Genomic DNA, 21,957 nt, shown 5'->3' with positions numbered 1-21,957 from the left:
TTACAGTGTCTTAGAAAACTAACGTGGTTAGATCTATGGACACGAATTCATTTGTGAGGCATGGGGACCTGCACATAAGGCCAGAATCGCTGCCTAAATTTGGCACGCACTTACATGTTGACAGCTGTGTGACACTGGGTTCAGACATCAAAATGAAAAGCCTGTTTGTTTCTCCTGCTCAGCACCTACACAGGATCAGCAGACGTTCAACCGTGTCTTCGCTATCACTTTCATTTATCCGGTGAATGTCAAGCTGTGCACACAGCACAGGTTTTTTAACAAAGCAACGCTGCAGTGTGCCGGTGTTGCCTGGCATCACATTTAGTTAAGTTAACAGCTTCGCAGCTTTAAGCAAAGTAAGTTTGACAATTTATGTGTAGTAAATCTTGATAGTCACACACTGGACTAGAGATGTCAAGAAGCTACACACTGTTCTAAAAATAACCAAGAAGTAGCACACATTGGTTGTGAAATGAAGTGTAAATTTAAAAAAAAAAACACACATTCCCCATATCGTGAGTTATGGATGCTCTTTTGTGACACTGAAATCACATTTGGCAAATCACAGCTGGCTCCAAAAATACCCGATGAAGGAATCCGAGAAGAAAATAAGCCTTTGTTGCACCGGACTTTCCAAGTAAAGCCATAAAAACATAAACCTTTCCAGTCACATTCTGGCTTTAGTTCTGTGGTTGCTGCACAAGGATTGGATTTGGTCCGACCCCTTTTCTCCCCAAGCGGAACAAGACTTTTCACCCTCGTGGTTGAGGTTATTCTTCGGGGAAAATCCCCCGAGGACATAATAAGGTATATTTGTTGGACGTATTTGAGTGGATACAATCTCCTCAAAGAGGCTGTCACAGGTCACTTACTGTGGCAGCAGCACGGGAGTCTGTGTTTTGGTATCCCGTCTTCATAAAAGATTGTCAATTATGAACGTGCAGGAATTTGGCTCAGGTGGATGTCTTTAACTATTTACACCACTTCTTGTCATCGTCCTAAAGATGATTTTTGCCCAATTCAGGAAATCCATCTGATCCTCGCTACCCCTCCCAAGATGAGACTAGCAGAAAAGAAAAGAAGCCGCAAAACATCAACCATGTTGAATGTGACAGTAGTGCTTATTTTTCTCAGCAGTCTGAGCCCAAACCATTTTTCCCACCACACCATAGCATATAATTTGAAGTTGAGGGACACTGATTAAAAAGCTGTTTCAATGCTCCAAAATCCAAAACAAGTGAGAAAGAAGATCAGAGAATTTAGGAGGGTTAGAGCGCTAATCATATTAATCATACAGTGATTTTACTCAATACAATAGCATTGTTTGGAATCGACTTGTTTCATGGTTTGCTAATACATTAGCCTGCCTCGACTCGGTTTTCTAAAAGAACTCTGTGTACACAGTTTAAGAGAAAGGACAGAGAAATTTAAATAAAGTATGTAAAATGAAAAAAGGTTGAATAGCAAATAACTTTAATTATTAAGAGGCAGACTTGCTCCAACGCTGCAGGCTTGAGATTGTTCATATGTTTATGGATCTTTTTAAAATTTTGGTTAACTTTGTTTTTGCCTAAACATGATTTGTGCTAACGCTCTTAATGTTTAAAGAAAGCAAAATAAAACAAGGTTTTCGTAACGGTGACCTGTATGATTTGTTCACGCTAAAAACGCTGCGAGAGACGACCTAAATCCCCGTCAATAAAATGTTCTGTTCGGCTCCTGTTCCACTGACATATTCATTTTTTTTCTCCCTTTGGCACGGAGAGGGAACTGTTAATTATGCTTTTGTTTTCACACAAACAAAATTACTCAACCAAACGTAAGAGCTCTTGATTAACAAAAGAAGGCAGCAATTTCATTTTGTGCCAATTCTATGACGGCATCTGTTCCATTCTTCTCTCCCTCCCCTCCGCTCTAATGTTTCACCACTTTCACCCACATCACAGTTGATTTCCTTGCTCTATTTACAAGGTACACTTTATACTGTGGTTAAAAAAAAAAGATGCACTTTACAATCCAGCTCCTAATGAGTGACAGGTTCTGAATCTGAGCCCACCCTTTGCTTTATCAGCTACCTACAGCTTGGTTGAACAACCTCAATCCTGAACCTGGACATAGTTGCTTAGCTCAACACACCATCCATCATTCTGCCCATTAACTTTGAGCAGAGGTGAAACGTGTCCCCACATTAATTTTTGATCACTGAACTAGGACATTTGATGGTGTTTTTCTACTTTAGAACCTCTTAAATATTCCTTAAAATCTTTTTTCTGCTTTAGGATACCATGCTAGCAGGTGGCATGAAACAATATTTAACCCTATAACACCAACTGAATCATATTTGAGAGTTTTTGAGACTTCTACATCAGCCTGATGTTTTTAAGCATGTTTTTTAAGCTAAACTGTGAGCAATAATATGCACAAAAATGCTGGATGTAGCAAAAATGATATGAATTAAAGCTCACATATGAATACTGAATGAATTTTCAGGCAATATTTTACATTTTTGAGGCTTTGCAGAGTTAAAAAATAAATAAATACTCCACTAATGCCTTAAGATTGCTTTCAGCATATAAATGGGCTGGCACTGCCTTGGGTAGAATACTTGGAATAGTTGAGATGCAAGTGAAAGCGATGACCCCTGACACTGGGAGCATAAAGTAACATTCATGAGTGGCAGGTCCAGCTATTAAAGCAACAAGTCTGACAAGCACGCAGCGTATAAACATACATGCGCGCTTCGTCGCAATTCTTAAGAAATTACGAATCGAGACGTCTAAATTCTCCCCGAATGCCCTCAGAGAATTCAGAGCCAGTATTTATCTTGTTGATACATCCCAGTGCTGCTTGGCACATATGTTGTCCAGTCTAAATAAGATTAGGGTTTTTTTCACTCTAGAGCTTCCTTTGAGCCTGATTTTCCAAATAAGCCTCCTGGCACCTGCATTGGGTAGATATTGCTTAAGTAATCCAATAATGGAAAACAAAATGCTCAGCACTAGCGTCTAATAGAGCACACGCTGCTGTGTCGAAGGGGGATAATTCTGAAATTCTCCTTCCTGTGTTGCTCTTTAAAGGATTCAGGCTACTGAACTCTGAGTCAACCTTCAAATTGTTTTAAAACGTGGCACGTAGCTTTATGATTGTCTAGACTGGAAGAGACTTTTCAAACATGAGAGTCTGGGGTCATGCGTCTGTATGTCCAAAAGCCTTAGATCAGCCGTATGGGAAAATCTTAAGTGGCAAGGGGTTGCTGCTTTCTACTTCAGGTTTGCAAATGCGTCCGTGCAGGACCTGCATGTCAGATCTAATCCTTTTGTATCTAGCAAAGAGCCCGAGGGTTCGTGTTTTCCATGAAAGCCCATGACTCATTTATCTCAAATGAAGATACATTTGCGCGTTTAACATTCAAGATCAGAGAGTGGTGCCTCTCGTTTTGGATGTATACCTGCATGCGCGCTGTATGTGCCAAAGCCTCATGTTCGGCATTAACGAATCATCTGATGTGAGGTGAAGAAAACCACACGAGGAATGTCAGTCAATTTAACAAAAACAAAACATGTTTCTGCAGTTGTTCCTTTATGTTTCATTTTGTGCTGTAAAAACAGCTCCTTGGAATCCTGGCTTGGCTCCGGAAAATATGCTTCAGTCTAGTTTATTAGTTGATTCAACAGGTACCGAGCACGCTAATGAATATTACCGCGAATGTGCCACAGTTGGCTCAAACCGCTAATTTCAATTTGCTGTAATAGAGTTTTAGGAGGAACATTCCCACTCTGACACAAAGTGGCATTAAGTCTCTCCAGCTTGGTGCCTCTAAAAGGTAGTTCAGTAATTTGCTGAACAAATACAGTCTCTTTGAGAAAGCTGCTAAAACCCCAGGGCGGACAACGAGGGACCATCGACTATCCACTAAAACTTTTATTTCCCCACTGTGGCCTAAAGCAGTGAAAAAAGGAATTGGTTGTGAAATACTATCCTGTGTGTTCTTTAAAACTCCTGCGATGATGAATGTTGGAACGAATTATGGGAGGAGGAAGGTGAAGGCGCAGAAAGCTCTCTTAACCCGAGGTTCACGGCAGTCTGTCTCGGTGAAAAATAGCTTCCTCTCCCCCTTTTGCCCCACACTGATTGTTTCTTCCATAAATCCCCTTTGAGATTGTGTAATTAATTGAATGCTGCTTATTTGTCATTAAAAATCCTCACCTAATGCCTGAAATTATGAGGAAAGCATTGTAGAGTCAATCTATTAATCACAGGCAACCCCCCCACCCCCACAAGAAAGCCTTCACACGTGAACAATTTCCTCATTCATAGTGACTTTGGAGAACTAGTTGAAAAACTTTTAAGTCAACATTTTTCTTTCATTAAAGGATTTCATTATGCTCATTTCCAGCTCCAGCTAGATTAGGCTTGCATGAATCACTGTTCAGAATAATCAGAATAATCTTAGTTAATCTTAGCCTCGGAGCTGATCATCTGGTACCTGAGTCTTGCCTTTTAGTCAGCTTTCTACGGACTGGCTGCTCCTCATCAACAGCAGGAAGGTGAGATCACATGATACAAAAGCCAAATTACACATATTTCACATTTGCAATTTTCTTGTATCCTGACAAAAACAATACCCAGCTTTCAGCTTTCAGCCTCTCCCTTTAGGGGTCGCCACAGCGGCTCATCTGCCTCTATCTCTATCTCTCCCTCTGTCACATCAACCCTCTTCATGTCCTCCTTCACTACATTTTCTCTGTGATCTTTCTCTTTCCCTCCTGCCTGGCAGCTCCATCTCCAACTTCCTGTCCTCCTCTGCACATGCCCAAACCATTGCAACCTTGAGCCTCTAAGAATAACTTACATTGAGCAATCAAGTTAGAGTATTCTTGTTATTAATTTGTCCACAATGCCCTTAAAACACAGCTGGAAGGTTTACACTGACACAAAGTGAGGTCCACAGATAGAGCAGCTTTGGTTTTTTACAATTCGATAGAAAATATTGGGTGGAAAAATGATTTCTTTTTAAAAAAAAGCTTTAAAGTGACCCAACAAAATGTCCCTCCAAGCCTGCCTTCCCCCATAGACATTGTTTTTTTTTATGGCCACTGCTGCTGGGGCAGATTGGATCAGCCAAGCAGAGGGCATGCAACAGAGATGTACGCCACTTCTGGCAAGGCGACCCAACTCTCCGTAGGCCCAATGTCATTCATAAACATGACGGATTAGCTGTGATATTCCTCCATTTACAACATAAGCGAAGGGAGTGGGAGGAAGAGAATGAAAGCAGAGAGGGAGTGTTAGTGTCGGATGCCCCTTAGGGGTAGCGCTAAAATGGATGGGTAAAGAGCGAGATGAAACGGAGAGATGAAGCAGGAAGGGCGGAGAGGGGGCCTTTCTCTACAGGCCTGGCTGGGCAAGCAGCAAGACAGGCAGGAAGCCAAGCACAAAGCTCCATTTACACTCAGATGCCCCCCCACTTCTTTTTTTCGTTGTTGCTTTACAGACTACATGTCAGCTCAGCCAGATGTACTGTTCTGAGTAAAGATCACCTAGGGGCAAGGTAGAGAGGGAGGTTGAGACCTGCTCTACCTTCAATCAAGTCTTTCTTCGTCTTTTGCATTCGCCCCTGTTTACCGGCTCCATCAGTCTCGATCCAGTTCATCCCGGGCTTTAAATTTGCTTTACGTTGAGGAGTCTCTCAATCCGTCTTTTTGCGTCTCCCGCCTCCGCGTTCGCTTATGTCCTTCTCCCGCCCTCTTCAGGATTTTACTTTGCATATTCCATTTGCTGGTTGTTACCCTGAGCAATGATTCCATTTACTCCAGAAAACAGTGTCCCATTTATTTAGTTGGAAAGGAAGAAAGAAAAAAGAAATCTTCTTGTGGATGTCTTCCATCCACATTTTTTTTTCAATTATTAGTAATCAGCAGAGGAGGGAGCAAACTATTTGACAGTGCTTTCAGCTATTTGCCAAACACAAAGCCAAAATGGATGTCATTTAGTCCCTCTCAACATCATGAGATGCACCTTAGGAAGCCTCTTCTTCTTCTTTTTTCCCTTTATTTATTTATTTTTTAGCTTTTTCTTAACAGTCCATCAACCCTCATTTGATCCTCCTGAGTGCATTAAGCATTCACAAATAAAGAGGACGTGGAAGGGAATATATAAACAACCACACGCTACCTTCTCCTTAGAGACGCCTCCATTCTCACCAACGCTCCTGTCACTTTGAAGCACAGACATCTGTTCCGCTTTTATGTCTCAGGCTTATTCACTGTATATTTACCCTCTCACCGCCCACTTGGGATAACTATATGTTTGAAACTTCGAAGTTTAATAAAGCATCAACATTTATCATAAAACAACGTTGCCTTATTCGTCTTATCGGTTCAGGGGCAGCTGATAAAGGCCAAAGCCAGAAGCCGGAGTCGGCAGGGGCTCAGGAGAGCATCGGCGACTAGGTGAGGTTTCCTACCAGGCAGCAAAAAAAGACAGACGGCAAAACCGTGAGACGCTGAGTTGCTTCATTAACCTTCGTGTACTGTACATTGAGAAGCAAAGGTTAGTTTGACTCAAGAGGCATTTCAAATATCTTGGCAATCTCTTGGGTAAATCTCCTCTTTGTTCAATATTATGTGTCCATTGAGGTGTTTATTAGTGTATTACTTTACTAGAATCCACAAAGTTTTTAAAATTTAAATCACTTTTTTGTTTTTAGACAGGGGCGGCTATCTTTAAGGGTTATGCCGTGGTATCGGTAGACTCAGACGAACACTCTGGGAGACGTATAAAAGGAGTGGTATAAATGTCTGAGGAAGCTGACTTTTATACAAGTTCACTTCCTCCCGAGAAAGGAAAAACCTAGCACCAGCCATTTCAATAATTTATATATCTAAAAGCTTACTAGCAGGAGAGGGGGGTATAGAGATTATTCATGCTTGCTAACATCCTGCAGAGAGGACCTCTTGGCTCTCAAAGAGCCCTAATGGAAAATGGGGTTGTATCAGGCTTTTCAAATTTAGCAGACAGGCATTCTCCTCCAAAAGTGACTGCGGGAGATGGGTGTCACAGCAGGCGGGTTCTGACATCGTTTTATCACGGATATTGCTATATTGCTTTAAGTTTTGAGATTTGACAGGTGCGCTCAAAGATGATGAAACATGCAACGACAAAAATATGAGGTTTTATCCCCCTTGGCTTCGAATTAGTCACCGCATTTATTCTTAATATAACACATGTACGGGGAGGGGGAAGTAGCACAAAATTAATTCTTGACGCGTCACTTTTCACCAAAGTTGTTTGGTTGTAATTAGCAAGCAACCTTACATGGCTTGAGAAGTTTCTCAAGATCATTAGATGCATTTAGGATGACCCTGCAGTACCAATTAATCTAGTAGAAAATTACTTTTGAGTGCAGCTAAGATCAAAGCTGCTAACATTAGCACCCCTCGACTACCTGGCTCAGACTTACACACTCCTCATTTTATGACCTTGTGTCCCTCCTAGTCTAGCCAAAGGAGTATTCCTGATTAAATATACGTTATGCTCTGCCATATAGTGCAGCGATACCAGCTGCACCCTGTCTTTCAGGAAGCTGGCCTTTGGGTAACTTGTGTGTTTGAGGTAGTGGAGAACTCTCTCGTTTTTCCCAGTGTGCAGCACAAGTACCAGCAAGTAGCAGCAGCCACTGTGCAATGCATGCTGATAGGGGTAGTTAAGTTACTGCAGACAGCTATAAAGTGTTTCCTAGGGTTTCATTATGACAGATATTGCATTTAAAAGCTAGCCTACAAGTCATGCTAGACTTAATTAGCTGAAAAACTGAGGTTTCTCACAGTCAATGATATTAAGTAATGTGAACAAACAGTGATTGTATTTTATCGCGCTCAAAGAAGTGATGGTGAAAAATGTATGAATTAATATCTGAGCTCATGGTCGACATAAATGTTTCTCTAAACATGTAGATGATATAACAAATGTTAGCATGTTAACAGAGTCATATAAGATGGTAAACATCCTAAACAGAATGCCCTGTAAGCAGGTTGTCAGATGCTAGTTTGTATTATGCTCGGTGCTTAAGATAAACCTTACAAACTTCTACTGAAGAGTCTTAGCATGGTTGCCAAATCTCAGACTACAGCTTGTGAGACATGCTTTTTATCTTCATTATTATGCTCTCATGATGCCCAAACAAGTCTCACACCAAATAGGAGGAAGAGTCAAAGGAAGCCCTTCATGAAAAGGGTTAGATTAAAAAGCTTTTTTAGCATTTGCCTCACAGCCAAAGACATAATTTCAACCCCAGTCCTTCGTAGATGTGCCTGAAACGCACAAAGACTTAAATTGTTACCTTAACTCATTGTCTTAGGTCATGTTATAAGTTGCATTAGGTTATATTATATTAGGTTTAAAACTGGAGATCGACCATAAGTCTCTTATTGCAATACATTAGATCTAAAATAAGAAATAGGAGACTGCACCAGAACATCTAATTGACGTGAATTCCTGAAAAAGAAGTGAGTATTAAAGGTTACCATTGAGTGCTGTTTGATCTGGTTACATTACAATACCTCTCATTTATATTGCATTCAAAATCAAACCAATTTAATAAAGTTTGAGAACTCTATTTGATATTTTTGGAGCCTGATGTATCTAACATCTTGCTGCAGGGATTTTTTAAATTTTTTATTTATTTATTTATTTTGAAAAGCCCCGATAACAAAGGGCTTATTGTACATTACTACTGAAGTTTTTCGTGCTGCAAGAAACAGAACCGATTTGTTTTGTTCTACCCCTCAGCCTCCTGGTAGACACACCTGTGGCATCAATTTCCAAATCCTAGGTCAACTTGTTCTCAAGTTATCGAGATTTTCAGACAACGTGACCTCTGACTTTTAGGTCGAGATCACTGAGATTCAGACTCATCTGAGAATTTTAGTAGATGCATCTATGGTATCAACTTGAAGCTCCTACGATGCCTCGTTCTCGAGTTATTGCATTCACAACCGTAGGTGCTTAACCTGTGCCCCTGGCAGGGTGACAACAATACCCCACCAACCTTTTACAGCTCAGGGGTAAAAAGTGTTGGATGGATCAATTCTTTACTCATAAAACTGAAAAACATATAAACATATTAGAAGACCTTTGTCGTTATTATGCAAGCATAGCGAAGTTACATTTATTCTGACCTCACATGTTGAATAAAACTTATATAAGTTTGAATAACAGACAAATACTGACACACAAAAAGTGTCATAAAAAGTATCAAATCTAAGAAGTGCATACATATTTCTTTTAATAAAATTCTGGGCTTACATCATTAAAAAGGAGACAACAGAACAACAGGAGCGCATATAAAATATATATTTTATAATAGTGGCCATAATAATATAATAAAATAAAAAATATATATATACATATATTTATATTTTGAATGGTCTAAACAATGAGATTACACATTCTGAGTTATTTACAGACTATATAATGTAGAAAAAGTAGATAATAGAACTATGCAGGGTTTTATCTTCAATATGAAGCTTTTTCTGCAAATTCCAGTTTGATTTACATTTTTTAGGTTTTCAGCTGTGACACAGAGGCCGTTCTCAAGTTCAGCATTAAATTCAGCACAAAAATGGTGTACTGTGTACTCTGATACTGAATGAGGAAACTGTTCACACAGAAAAATCAATCGTGACCCTATTACGGGCCGGTGCTGCTGCGAGGCCTCTGTGGAGGACAGCGGCATCTACGGCCAGGAAGCAAAAACAAAACGTGCATTCCTCATTTGTCTGAATCAATAATTATTAATCTGTGTGGCCGAGTTTCATTTTATTAAAATAAATACAAAGCCGAAACACGTGCAGAGTTATCTATCACGGTCTGAGTGCAGTCAGAAAGCGTCTAAGGCAGCAGCAGATGTTTTCTCACATGCTACGCAGGCTGCAAAAGTCCCAACATCAATCTTGCAAGCAGCACTTTTTGTTTTAAATCATCCTGCATACAATACAGATAATGATCGGCTCTCGTGATTAACCACGCAGTGCGTTATAGAGGGGTTTGAGGGATGATCTTTTTTTCTTCTTCTCCTTCTCTTTTACTTTCCCGTGAAGATCAATTTCGTCGAGGACAGTCAACTCCATCTTTTTAATTACAATAACGAATAACTTGTCATTACGTGCTCCATTTTTGTGACGTATGATGGAGCGAAGTTGAGAAGTAGCATCAAGGCCAAATCCCCAGCAATGTGGCTATTTTATGAAACATCTAATGATGATAATCGACTCTCTGTGACGGTTCCAGCGTTGCTGGGAAAAAAAATATGCAGCAGATATAATGACTAGTTAGCAACCGTATGAAATGTTGGTGGCCTCTGAAAAGCCAGAGACTGCAAAGAAAGTTTAAGGAGTTTAACAATCTAAGTATTGTACAAGGATGAATCTGCTTTGACTGTGCAAAAAAAACAAAACAGAAAAAGTGTTCGGATAAGTTCGTCTCATACTTAAAAACTCTCACAACGAGTCAGCATGTCATCCCAGCACCATTTCCTTGGAGGAAAAGTGTACTTTCCTAACAAAATTGAGTGTTTCCATGCGGCAGCTCAGGTCTCGCCTTCTATAGAGCTCCCGCCAGTAAACCAGAGAATTGCATGGTAGCTGCTACTGCTCCCCCTCCTCTCCTGTTTTTTTCTTTTTTCTTTTTGCAAGCCACTGATCACAAACACGGTAATTTTACAATGGTCACTTGCTTTCTACCGACTGCTACGCTTACTCTGGCGAGACAGCTGACACAGCATTTATCTTCCCGAGCAATTTGAGCATGCAGACCAGTTTTTGTTCATCTTGCACTCTGCACTTGTTAGAAGCGGTGCAAGAGCATACAAATGAAAAATGGCATTTAGGCAGAGGTGTTAAGGTACATTTTAATCCTTATTATGAGTCCAAATTTGCTCATTTTTGCTTCACAGGCAGGTTTCTGTCGACCCACGTGCTGTGGATGTCGGTGTATAAAGCCTGGAATATCAATTAGGCAGGTACTGGCGTCTTTTATTAAGAGTGGAGACTGTTTCTTTTTTCCGCCCATAACAACGACAAAGAGCCCGGAGTATACATTGTCTATGAATAATCACTGATCATGTAGCGGCGCTTTCATTGCATGTGGAAAGATCCGTCTCAGCTACACAGCCCTGCACCATTCCATACAAATGGAAATGATGCATTCTATTTTTCCGTCACAGGAGAGCGGCTTCCCATTTTCCGCTCCCACTGTCAAGTTGTGCACAGCTGCATAAGTTTGCCTGCTTGTGTGTGGGGCACAGGAAATGGTTGTTGACAGCATAATGGGAGTATGAGGATGAAATATAAATCCTTAATCACGCCTGAATCATGAACTGCAGCACTCAAATGTACACATCATTCTGCTGGAAGTGCCGCTAGCAAAGCGTCTAGACACTGTGCGATGTTTTGTCTACATTTTCAGGTGTTTTTCATGTTTACTTTCGGTTAACCATCTAAGGGTATATACTCGTTGTAGACGCCTCACCGTGAGCATGTCCGCGCTCATGAAGAAGATTAAACACCGCTTTTACTGAAACCGTATGCCGGCCACGACACCCAAAATGTGCTGCTTCTTCATTTTTCAATCTCTTCATGTCATTCTCAATTACCGAGCAAATCGGGACGACCCTAATTCAAAGACATGAATCACGTATGAGTCGGGTCATCTCACAGTTAATCGAAACACAGAAACCCCCCATAAAAAAAAGAAAAAGAAAAGAAAGTGCAATAAGAAAAGCCGCACCTCATGCCGGGGCCTGGCGGATTTGACTTGGAACATCATTACGTTTCCGAGTTCGCCTTTCATGCAAATCGCTTCTCTAAAGCTTGGAAGTTCATTACTAATGGCGCTTCCCATCAAGTTGGAGGCCCATTGGAATACTAATATCCCCTGGTATTTGTCACCTCAAGTCCCCTCTTCTCATAACACGGCAATTACAAGAATGTGCTTTTCCTTCATGGAATTAGGCATCGCCCCCTGTGGCGAGCTTCCCACAACAGATGCTTTGCAGTCGTTTCCACAGACCATTGGAGCCTAAATGAACTAAACGAACAGTCACTTTATATGTATTACGCCTGGTGCAGTAGCACTTATCTTTATTTGCTTATTTATCTCTCCAGGCCTGCATCACACACTTGTGTGTAACTTCGGTATTTCTCCAGTGAAACTGCCAAAGAAGTGAATTTTTCATCTTGGTGACAGACGAGCGTTCGAAAAAAATCTGCTGAAGTTTATGTCGTGTGGAATGAAACTAGCAGTGCCGTACTGTACGGAGCACTTTTGGAGGTAGGAAGCTTTTTGGGCTTCTAAATCATTTATAGCACACTCTTGAGGTAACGCTGTGCACTCGCAAGCTCTTCATATAGTACTACGCTTTTACAATACGGCGTGTCGGCACATTTCCACCTTGCACCGAACACAAGTCAGCTTGTCTTTGAGTAGCGTCTGCAACTCGAACACGTGTGTGTGGTACGCTGTGTATACTTATAATCTGCAATACCAATAAAGGAAAATGTTTTATTACATTTAACACAGGTACGTGAAGCTGTGACTGTTATGTGTCCAACTGGTGCTACTGCTCATACTTATTATTAATGTATTCGTTTATTATTAGTTTCATGACCTGTGCTCAATCCTCAAACTCACTCTATATTAAACTCCTGTTATTCCACAGCAGCGTATACTGAAGTGAAATCAACATAATTTTTATATTTTTTAAAATTCCAGATTATCAGCTAAATCCTCACAAAGTCAATATTTCACGTATCCACAGTAAGCAACGTGAAAGAGCACAACTTTATATTTGCACCAAAGCCGAGGAGGAAAAAGCTCGGCCCCATTTTTCTCTTTTTTTTTTTTTTCAGCCGTGATAGGCCTCTACTCACCTTCAATACATTGATGGGAAAGGAGAGTGAGCAGAAGAGCAAAATGGAAATGGTAATAAACATGCTAATGCTAGGCCGTGGAGCCGGGAAGAGCAGCTTCTACCCATCCCTCAGCTATCTATTTGTGTGTGTGTGTGTGTGTGTGTGTGTGTGTGTGTGTGTGTGTGTGTGTGTGTGTGTGAAGGGAAAATACAGAGATAGAGGCAGAGCGAGAGTGAAAGGGAAGGGGAAATGCACAATATTGCATGTGAGTGAGAGCATGCACACGTGCACACGCGTCACACACACACTCACTTTGTGCTCCAGAGTAAACAGGAGAAAGCTGCATTTGAACGTGCCACCTTTCTCTTTCAATCGGCCTCTGGAGACAGTGCAAAGGGCCTTTTGTTGGCTCACTGGTGAGATAAGAAGCGAGTGGAGGGAGGAAGGGCTGGGTGTGTGCGCGCGTGTGTGTGTGTGTGTGTGTATGTAGGGGGGTGCTTCAGAGACTCGCAGTGCCAGCTTTTTTTCTATAGGATGGAAGCACCCCTCTCAATAGGAACTCATTTGCCATGTTGTGTAATTGTGGCACATAATGGAGCGCACCTCATTCAAGCAGCCCAAGGCTTTTTCTTTTTTTTCCTTCTAAAGCCATTTTCTCCATTCACAGTCAAACAAGTCATGTTTTAGAGAGATATTACGCAGCCTTTTGAGCTCAGGGCCACCACATATTTGCCTCTGAATGGGATGTTATGTGTAATCAAGATAAAATTTTGTTCACTGCTCCTTATAAAAGAGGCACTGTCATCGCAACTCGATATTTGTCATCCGACTTTTACCCGCACCGCTCGCTGAAAGTAAACAAAGTGGCTGACCTTTCCTGCCCGGGTTGCTATGCACGTTCGTGTAGAGGGGTGTGCGCGGCGTGTTAACAACCACTGGTCCGCTGGAAGGCGCTGACATTGAGCCAACCTGCCATCGCAACACCGCTTGGAACAATATACGGCGGTTAATCGCGTGAGAACGCACCGCTTTGTTTTCTGCACGGTCAAATGAATATCAAAGCTGAAGTGCAGGAGATGAAAAATGACTGATTTGAAAATTATTGCTGAGCTTTTCCATTAAACCACTCCAGGCTAGGAATAGATGGCTATTTGCATAATTTAACTGGCATCTTAATTATTGTGTCAGAAATCTGTATGCAAATGACTTAAGTCACTTAGAAACGGAAACTTAGTTGGCTAAATGGCTAATGGACTAAATCTTATCAAGTTAGAATGCACAACGTGAGTGTAACCGAAGTCTGCACAGTCAAACCCACTTTCAGAGTGACGGTGAAAATAAAGGAAAATTTAAAAAAAAAGAGGGCAAGAAAGACATCAAACAGATAAATTCAAGCTTACCTGGGTTAGTTGGAAGAAAAGGGTGCGTTAGTAGTGTGTATATGTGTGTGTGTGTAGTAGGGAGGGTTGGTGGTGGCTTTTTCTTTGCTTGTCGGGCTGTTGAGAGGGACCTACCACGTAAAACAGTGAGTCTGGTGGTAGCGCTCGTCTCTCCAACACTGTTGGAGGCGACGCATTCATATATGGCTTCGTCTCGGGGCGTGCGCAACGGCTGAATTCTCAGCACTGAACCAGAGCCATCGTCGAACTCAATCACCTGCAGGTGCGAGAGACAGGATATGTTAAAGGAGATTTTTTTGTTCACAATGGGTGAGGGACCTTCTGCAGAAAAAAACGAGAAAAAAACAACAAAACAAAAGAAAAACAAGAAAGAAAGAAACAGAAACAACACTGTCGAGGACATTTAGCTAACAACACTGATGGTGACTGACACAATGTGCTGTCTATGACAGGAACGAAAGCTGCTGCCTACCTTACGCTCAACCCTAGTGATTTATGTTCTGATGAATGTTGCACGTTGTTGTTATGTACATATAGAAAGAGTATCTTTAGAATTTATGCAGGATTATTTTTCTTGTGGCTAACTCGTAGGTGCTAGTTATATTTGATTTAAACAAAAACTAGCATACTCTTTGTGGTTAGGCACGGAGTCCATTTGTTATGTGTTCAGCTGTAAATTGCTGGATATCTACTTAAGCGCTGTGCAAGACTTTATAAAATAACCAATGAGGCTGACTAACTTTAAGAATGGGGAATTTTTTATATTATTTTTTATTCTTTTATCTTGGTCAGACAAATTTTTGCCCGGACTTTAGGTGGCAGAGAATTGAAACCTGAACGTGTCCCACTCTTAAAGTTAACTTTTAAATCCTTTGAAGGAAATGCATCACACTGGATCGTGTCAATGGGACAGAAACAAGCACAAACAGTTAAAGGTGGCTTGATAAACGGTTACGGACAGTTGTACCATGAGGTGAGGTAGTGGTACAAAAAGACAGGATCGACTGCTTTGGACGAACGACACATAAAATGCTGACAAACAGGTGTGGGTTTTTTGGTAGCTTATTCAGCTATGGGTTTGTTTTTTTTTGTTTTGTTTTGCATGCTACACGTTGTATACTCACTGATTTTAGAAAGATCTGTGTGTCATAACTCAATCTCTTTTAAGCATAGAGGTAGATTTCAATAAAAAAAAGAATAGGCCCGAGAGCTCTGTTGCACACACGCAAACGCTCACACACTCACTCACGCACGCACAAGCGCACAGGCCTACGGACATTTTTAAAGTTCACAGTATATCTGAGCATATCTTAGTTAACAATACATTTTAAACATTTCATTGGCCAAGCTAAAGCGGGTGATGTGCAAAAACAGCCTCTTTTCTTAGTCAAAGCCAAAGAGCAAATTAAAAAAGGAATATGTGAGACTTCTAAAGGGGAAATGGGTTTTTGTTAGAAGATGAAGCGGCAGTGCATGATTGAATCGGTGCAGAATGGCAGCTGCCAGCAAGTCCTGTGAGGCAGTGGAGGAATGAAAACTAGCGTGTTAGCATTCAGCGCAACGTGCGATGCAAACGCGATGAACTCTGATAAGATTAGATTTCTGCGGACATGAGATGCAAAGAAGAGGTGGGAAGAGGTCTCCAAGCTCCCTTAAGCCATCCTGCTGTGCAGTAGCAAGCAAATATGGCATCTAGGGCAGAGAAGGAGGAAAAAAAAGTGACATCATGATAGTCCCGAGAACTGACACAGAAATTAATAGAAATCTTATCAGTGTTCTGCGATGATGTGTTGTTTCTCATGGGTATTGAGCCCAAGTGCAGATTAAAGCTGACCAGAAATCAAAGCTTCAGCCAAAATAAGGAGGGCACGACATGCATTTAGATAAAGATGCCACAAAGCAGAAGGATTTTTCCGAAGTGAAAGCGCTACTTCCCCCCCTTTCACTTTGCACGAAGCTGGCAAATGTGGCGCGATGCTAATGGAGGTATCTGGGTCACACCACAAGTTGTGTTGGTTTTTTTCGTGTGTGTTTTTTCTCTTCTATCCAATTGCTCTTTCCTTGTCTTTTATTCAATTACAAATTTGTCCCCAGATCTTTTGTGTACTTGCTCATTAAACCTCATGCATGTTTAAAACCCTGGCCAGCGTGATTATTAGAGCCTGCTAATGCGTGGTGGCAAGTCAGGGCAAAAGCAAGCGAGGGAGGCTTGGCGGAATGGATTATGTGCGAGCAGAGCCAAAAGCAGTGCTGAAGCATTCCCATTTTTGTCGAGCATTTTACATCAGAACAATAGACCTAATACCTCAAATCTCTGGTTGCTGACTTTCTTCCCCTTCTTGTTCCACACGATCTTCGGCCGTGGATCTCCTGTAGCTTGGCAGATGAAGGATGCTACACCTCCTTGCACGCCTGTTTGGTCATTGGGGGTTCTTAAAAACTTTGGTGGTGCTGAAAAGAGAAGCAGAGAAACAAGAAAAGATTGTTTTTAAATCTGAGCATCGCAGAGAATGAGCAATTAATCTCTTATCAAGCCACACACACACACGCTAGAGGAAAAAAAAGTCGAGGATTTTGGCATGTGGCTTTTAAGAAGATTGACTTTGGAAGTCAAGACAAGAGCTTATAGAGACTTTATTGTGCAAGTGCAAACAGATCAGCTGCTGAGATCAGGAGTAAAAGGACAGAGGTGTTGGGAGCAGAATGTATAAAACATTCTCCTGACCCTGGAAGGATTTTGTGAAATCTCCATTGAAGGTTGACTGACTTGAGACTTAGGGTGGATTTTGTTGCGATGGAGGGGAGAAAAGAAAGAAATTAGGCTTATAAAAACCATTTTCCACTTGTTGTTTTTCATTTGTTCTCAAGAGGAAATTTGGATTTAATTGCCAGTTATTTAGACATAAAGACTTTCACTTGTGTCAAGGCAGAAAAAAGACCACCTCTTATTTCTCTGCCTGTAAACTGTGCTATTGTGATCGCTATGTGATACTGTCATAAAATAAATGGGAGGAAATGCGAGCTAGATGCATGCAGCTACTCCTGTGGTGATTCTGTTGTTCTCCATACAAGCGAGGCTGCAAAGCCAGTCTATTTTCTGAATTCTTTACTTTGTGAAGAAGTAGTTAATTTAATCGGAACTAGTTGGTAACTGAAACGAGACTCTGATTCAATCCAGTACAATTTTATTTGATGTAGCACCAAATCCCAACAGCAGTCATATCGAGGGGCTTTATATTGTAAGGTAAAGACCCTACAATAACAGAGAGAAAACGACCCCCTATGAGCAAGCACCTGGCAACAGTGGGAAGGAAAAACTCCCTTTTAACAGGAAGAAACCTCCAGCAGACGGGCAGCTATATGCTGTGACAAGTTGGGGGTGTGGGGAGGGAGACAGGACAAAAACACACCATGGAAGAGAGAAGGAGATTAATAATAAGTATTGATTAAGTGTAAAGTGGTGTGTAAGCATCAATCAGGCTTCAGTATCATAACCCAACCATGGGAGGATTTGGGGTCACCTGATCCAGCCCTACCTATAAGCATTATCAAAAAGGACATTTTTAAGCCTAATCTTAAAAATAGAAAGGGTCACTTGAATCTCAACAGGGTGCCATAGTTCCGGTTAGAAGTGATTAACATGAACTAACATGAACTAGTTTTTTTTAGCATCCCTCTGAGACTGGGTGTTTCTGATCAGTAGCATCAGTACCAGGGCTAATATCTCCATATTTTAACATTTCCCCACTTGTTTTCAGAAAAAAGGAGCCTTATAAATCCATTTAGTTGCAGACATTGCTAATCTGTAGAACATCACTGAATAATAGTGGTGCCCCACACAAATGAGACATAAACCTTATAAGAGCTTTGGAATTCTTTGATTGCTGTTCTTTTCGCTCTTAATTGGTCCTTTAATTTGGCGCAACAAGTCAAGCGTAAAGGAAATGAAAATGCAAAAAATGCAGCAGGCGAGTGGAGGTGGGAGAACAGAGGAGTGGAAGCGTGTGTGCTTTCTGTGGTCATGGTATGGACGTTTTCAAACCCCATGTGGGCTTTGCAGCGCCGTACGCTAGTATTTGCTTTGGTTTGCACAACAATGAGGTTGTTCCAATCTTATTCCTGCAGAGTGCATTTTTAGAATTACAAGAAAAACGTTCACTGGCCTAAGTCAGGCTTTGTCAGCCATTACAGCCAATCTCAATCCATATTCACTCGCAACAATTCAGTTCTGTCTTGCCTCCCCCCACCCCAGGATAATCAGCCTCTGCCTCACAAGCTGACGTTTCTTTTACAATCGCACAAAAATCAAAAAGCATGAAAGTGATCGGTTATCAAAGGGACCTGGCTTCCCCTGATGAGATTTTGATTGATTTACATTCCAGCTTTATCATGATCAAGGCTCTTATAATTTCAGTAGCAATAATGTCAGTGCTAAGTCAGACCCCCGCCGCCAGTGTTTTCCTCTGAAGCTAGAGTGCCGGCTTCAGTGGGAGGTGCAGCTCCATCTGTCCCCCTGCAGAGCAACTGTTTGCCTTTTATCAATCACTTCAGAAGGCCATTAGAGGCCACACAGCTGCAGCAATGCCAACCATGTGAATCACCTCATCCGAGTGAGCGTGTGTGAGTGAGAACGTGCGACCGTGCTTATTCGCGTGCCTGCCTGTGCACAGGCTGAATGCCTAGCAGCAGTGTCGGCAACGGCGCTGCGAGTGTGGGACAAATTAACCTGCGGGATTCGCGGAGAGGTGACATAAGATATGCGAGTGGCAATCAAAAGAGTGAACAGATAAACGGGCAAGCAGCTGGGCTTCCACTGGGCCAGCGAGTCTGGGAAATCGCCTGATCGCCCCTCACGCACACACACGCGCGCGCGCAGGTTTCTCAGACTCGCACTCTGGTTCACCTGCTGACAGATCAGACAGGTGGGCAGCAGAGTTGACACTGTGTAATTTGTACTTGGCCTAAAGCACCATTATATCTGCATTTGCGCCTTATCTCATTGACTTGGCCGGGGTGTGGTGCACGTTGGCATGCAGCCAAGAGGGCGCTGATGGGTAATTGATATGCTATTGGGGCTGTTTTCGCTCCCAGGCCATCCATTACGGCTGCGGTGCGTCTCCCTATGCTGCCTGTAATAGACTTCTACGACATGTACGGGAGATCAGCGCTGGAGGTGAGGGGAAGAGGGCGTGTGTGTGTGTCTGCATGTGTGTGTATGTGTGTGTGTGGGGAGGGGAGGTGGGGGGGCTAGTCATAGCACAATGGGGAGTGATTGAGGCGTGACATGGAGGTAATGGTGTTTTCACAGACATGGCCGCTGATATCGCCATCATATCCCCATTTTAGATCTGCGGCTGACAAACATCCATTTTGGTAGGCTCCTCGTACGGCTTCGCGCAGACAGAGGCTGATTGAAACCTCGGCTCTTGTCCGAACAATACCGCGGCTATAACCTTGGCAGCGAGTAGAGGCACGGTCTGTGAGCAAACAGTGTGCAAATTTCACACGCCACAGAGAAACCTTACCAAAGAAACACGATTTTTTTTTTTTTTTTTGTCAGCGACTGTGTCAGAAAATGACTTCTGTTGCGGTATAAAAGCATACGAAAGCAGAAAGCAGGGGAGACGTGTCACTTTTTAACTGTAATCATGTTCATTTAAACCAAAAAAAAAAAAATTTAATTAACACAGATTATCTTTTCAACGCGAGGCTAACAATTTAAGAGGCTCCTTTTACCTCGGCTGCGTGTGCGCACCTCCTTTGAGAGGTAGCCACAATCTACATAAATTAATGCCATGGCTAGGCACCTGGTAATCCAGTGCTAAGCTGTCAGTGGCAAACAAATGAGAAGTGTCACAAGCTGAAAGGCTTGTGACACGGGCCTGTTCCTGCCTTCCCTCGAGGTCATTATGTAACCTACCCCATACATAGCCACGGGAAAAGACGAAGCATCCCACAGCTCCATTTTTCATGGTTCAATGTTGTGTTAATAATTTGATGTTTGAGTGAGAACCACGATTGTTCTTCAGAACATCCATGTCCACAGGGCTGAGGGGGCAGACCATTCCCTGACTTTAAATATCTATATTTTTAATGTGTGAACAGAAATGAAAATTGGAAGCCTTGAAACAATGTGGGCTGAAGATGAAATGCATAACTGCTCCTGCTACTGCACACTACCCTTACGACTGATGAGGTCTTAAAACATTTCAAGTTTTTTTTTCAACCCATCAATCAAGTTTTTTTTTAGCTGATTATAAAGAAAAACATAAATAAATAACCACAAGGAGTTACGTTTGAGCAGGCACAACATATTACCTACTCTGGAATCAAAAACGGCATATAGATGTCAAAAATTAAACTTGTGGCCGGTATCTTTTGGTAGCCTGTATATAACCGTTATGGTCTGATCTGTGCTGACACTCTGCACCCTGCTGTTTAACAATATGGTGTTACATTGGTGCTAGGCAGCACTAACAAAAAGAGGTGGCTGATCTGCACGAGTCCTTTTCTGGAAACCTATTTAAAGCACGAAGGGAAACTCTGGGATACATTTGATTCTTTCAAGTTGCAACAGTGCATTGCATTTCACCCTTCCTCTTTTCTCCAGGGCTACGGCAAATGCCCCATTCAACCCCACACAACTGTTAACCCTCAGAAGCGCTGCATTGGTTTGGCCTTTAAACCGGTTACCAGAATCAATCATTCAGAGAGGTGATGTAGGAGCAACCTTCAGTGCAAATAATCGTTGTGTGATGTTATCTTCCGATATATTTCCGGGGCAGTGCACAAAGAGCCAGTGACACTGGCACTAATGGAAGGACTGGGAGAGTCGCTCCATTTTCTTTTCTGCTCAAACTTGGATTTCAAACAAAAAGTAAGAGGTGTTGGACCTAAATGGAAATTTCTTCTCTCCTTGATAAATCCCAACCCAAACGAATGAATGATGCGAACGTGTTTATTAACTGCAAAACCCAATTACAAGTCAAACTCTGACATGACACAGAAGGGGAAACATTTCAAGAAACACTGTCGGTAAACTGACACTGCATAAATAACCTCACATCTTCAGGTTTTTCTTGGTGTGGTTTGATTTTTTTGTTTTCTGCTTCAAGTACCTGCTACAGGGAAGCTATCCGAGCAGTCGACGGTAAAAGTGAGGACTGGGCTAATGATATCGATTTTTTTTGTATCATCCCAGTGGGGTTCAGAGGATCTTGCAGATGTGCATTCATTACAAGCCTGTTTGATATTGGCTTAACTCACAGTCAAACACTGCATTTAGAAATGCTGGTTCTCAAAGACATCCGAGTCTGGGTTTCGTTCACAATGGCCAAAACATTTCCAGCTATCAGGATTCGCCGTAGACTTAAGTTTGATCTGCCGAGCCATTAAAGAGCACAAATCAAAGAGAGGAATGAAGAACATTAATAAACCGACTTTTAGCTGAAACCTCTATTGGGCGCACAGACACCAGTCCAAGACGGCTCGGTTTTCACAATTATACTGACTGACATATTCAATTTCATTTGCATGAAAGGGGCCATTTCCTCTCTGAATCTTTAACTTGCAGGGTGAGGTGGGGTTGCGGAGGGCGATAATTAATCCTAACACATTGGGTGGCAGTCTGCAAATACTGTGCTCCA

At 41.9% G+C, this 21,957-nt stretch overlaps 1 protein-coding gene across 27 annotated transcripts in view; it reads right to left on the bottom strand.

The window, feature by feature from the left end:
• Window positions 1-21,957, bottom strand: part of LOC134624906 (receptor-type tyrosine-protein phosphatase delta-like) — a 406,192-nt gene that overhangs the window by 57,268 nt on the left and 326,967 nt on the right. For all 27 annotated transcript variants that reach the window (XM_063470050.1, XM_063470055.1, XM_063470052.1 and 24 more), the window contains 2 exons: window positions 16,617-16,762; window positions 14,426-14,567 (listed from right to left, as the gene is read on the bottom strand). In XM_063470050.1, the coding sequence (XP_063326120.1) occupies window positions 14,426-14,567; window positions 16,617-16,762 (288 nt within the window). The remainder of the gene's footprint in view (window positions 1-14,425; window positions 14,568-16,616; window positions 16,763-21,957) is intronic.

This window comes from Pelmatolapia mariae, linkage group LG3_W (genome assembly GCF_036321145.2).
Source record: "Pelmatolapia mariae isolate MD_Pm_ZW linkage group LG3_W, Pm_UMD_F_2, whole genome shotgun sequence".
NCBI classification, from domain to species: domain Eukaryota; kingdom Metazoa; phylum Chordata; class Actinopteri; order Cichliformes; family Cichlidae; genus Pelmatolapia; species Pelmatolapia mariae.
This window is presented reverse-complemented; position numbering and strand designations above follow the sequence as displayed.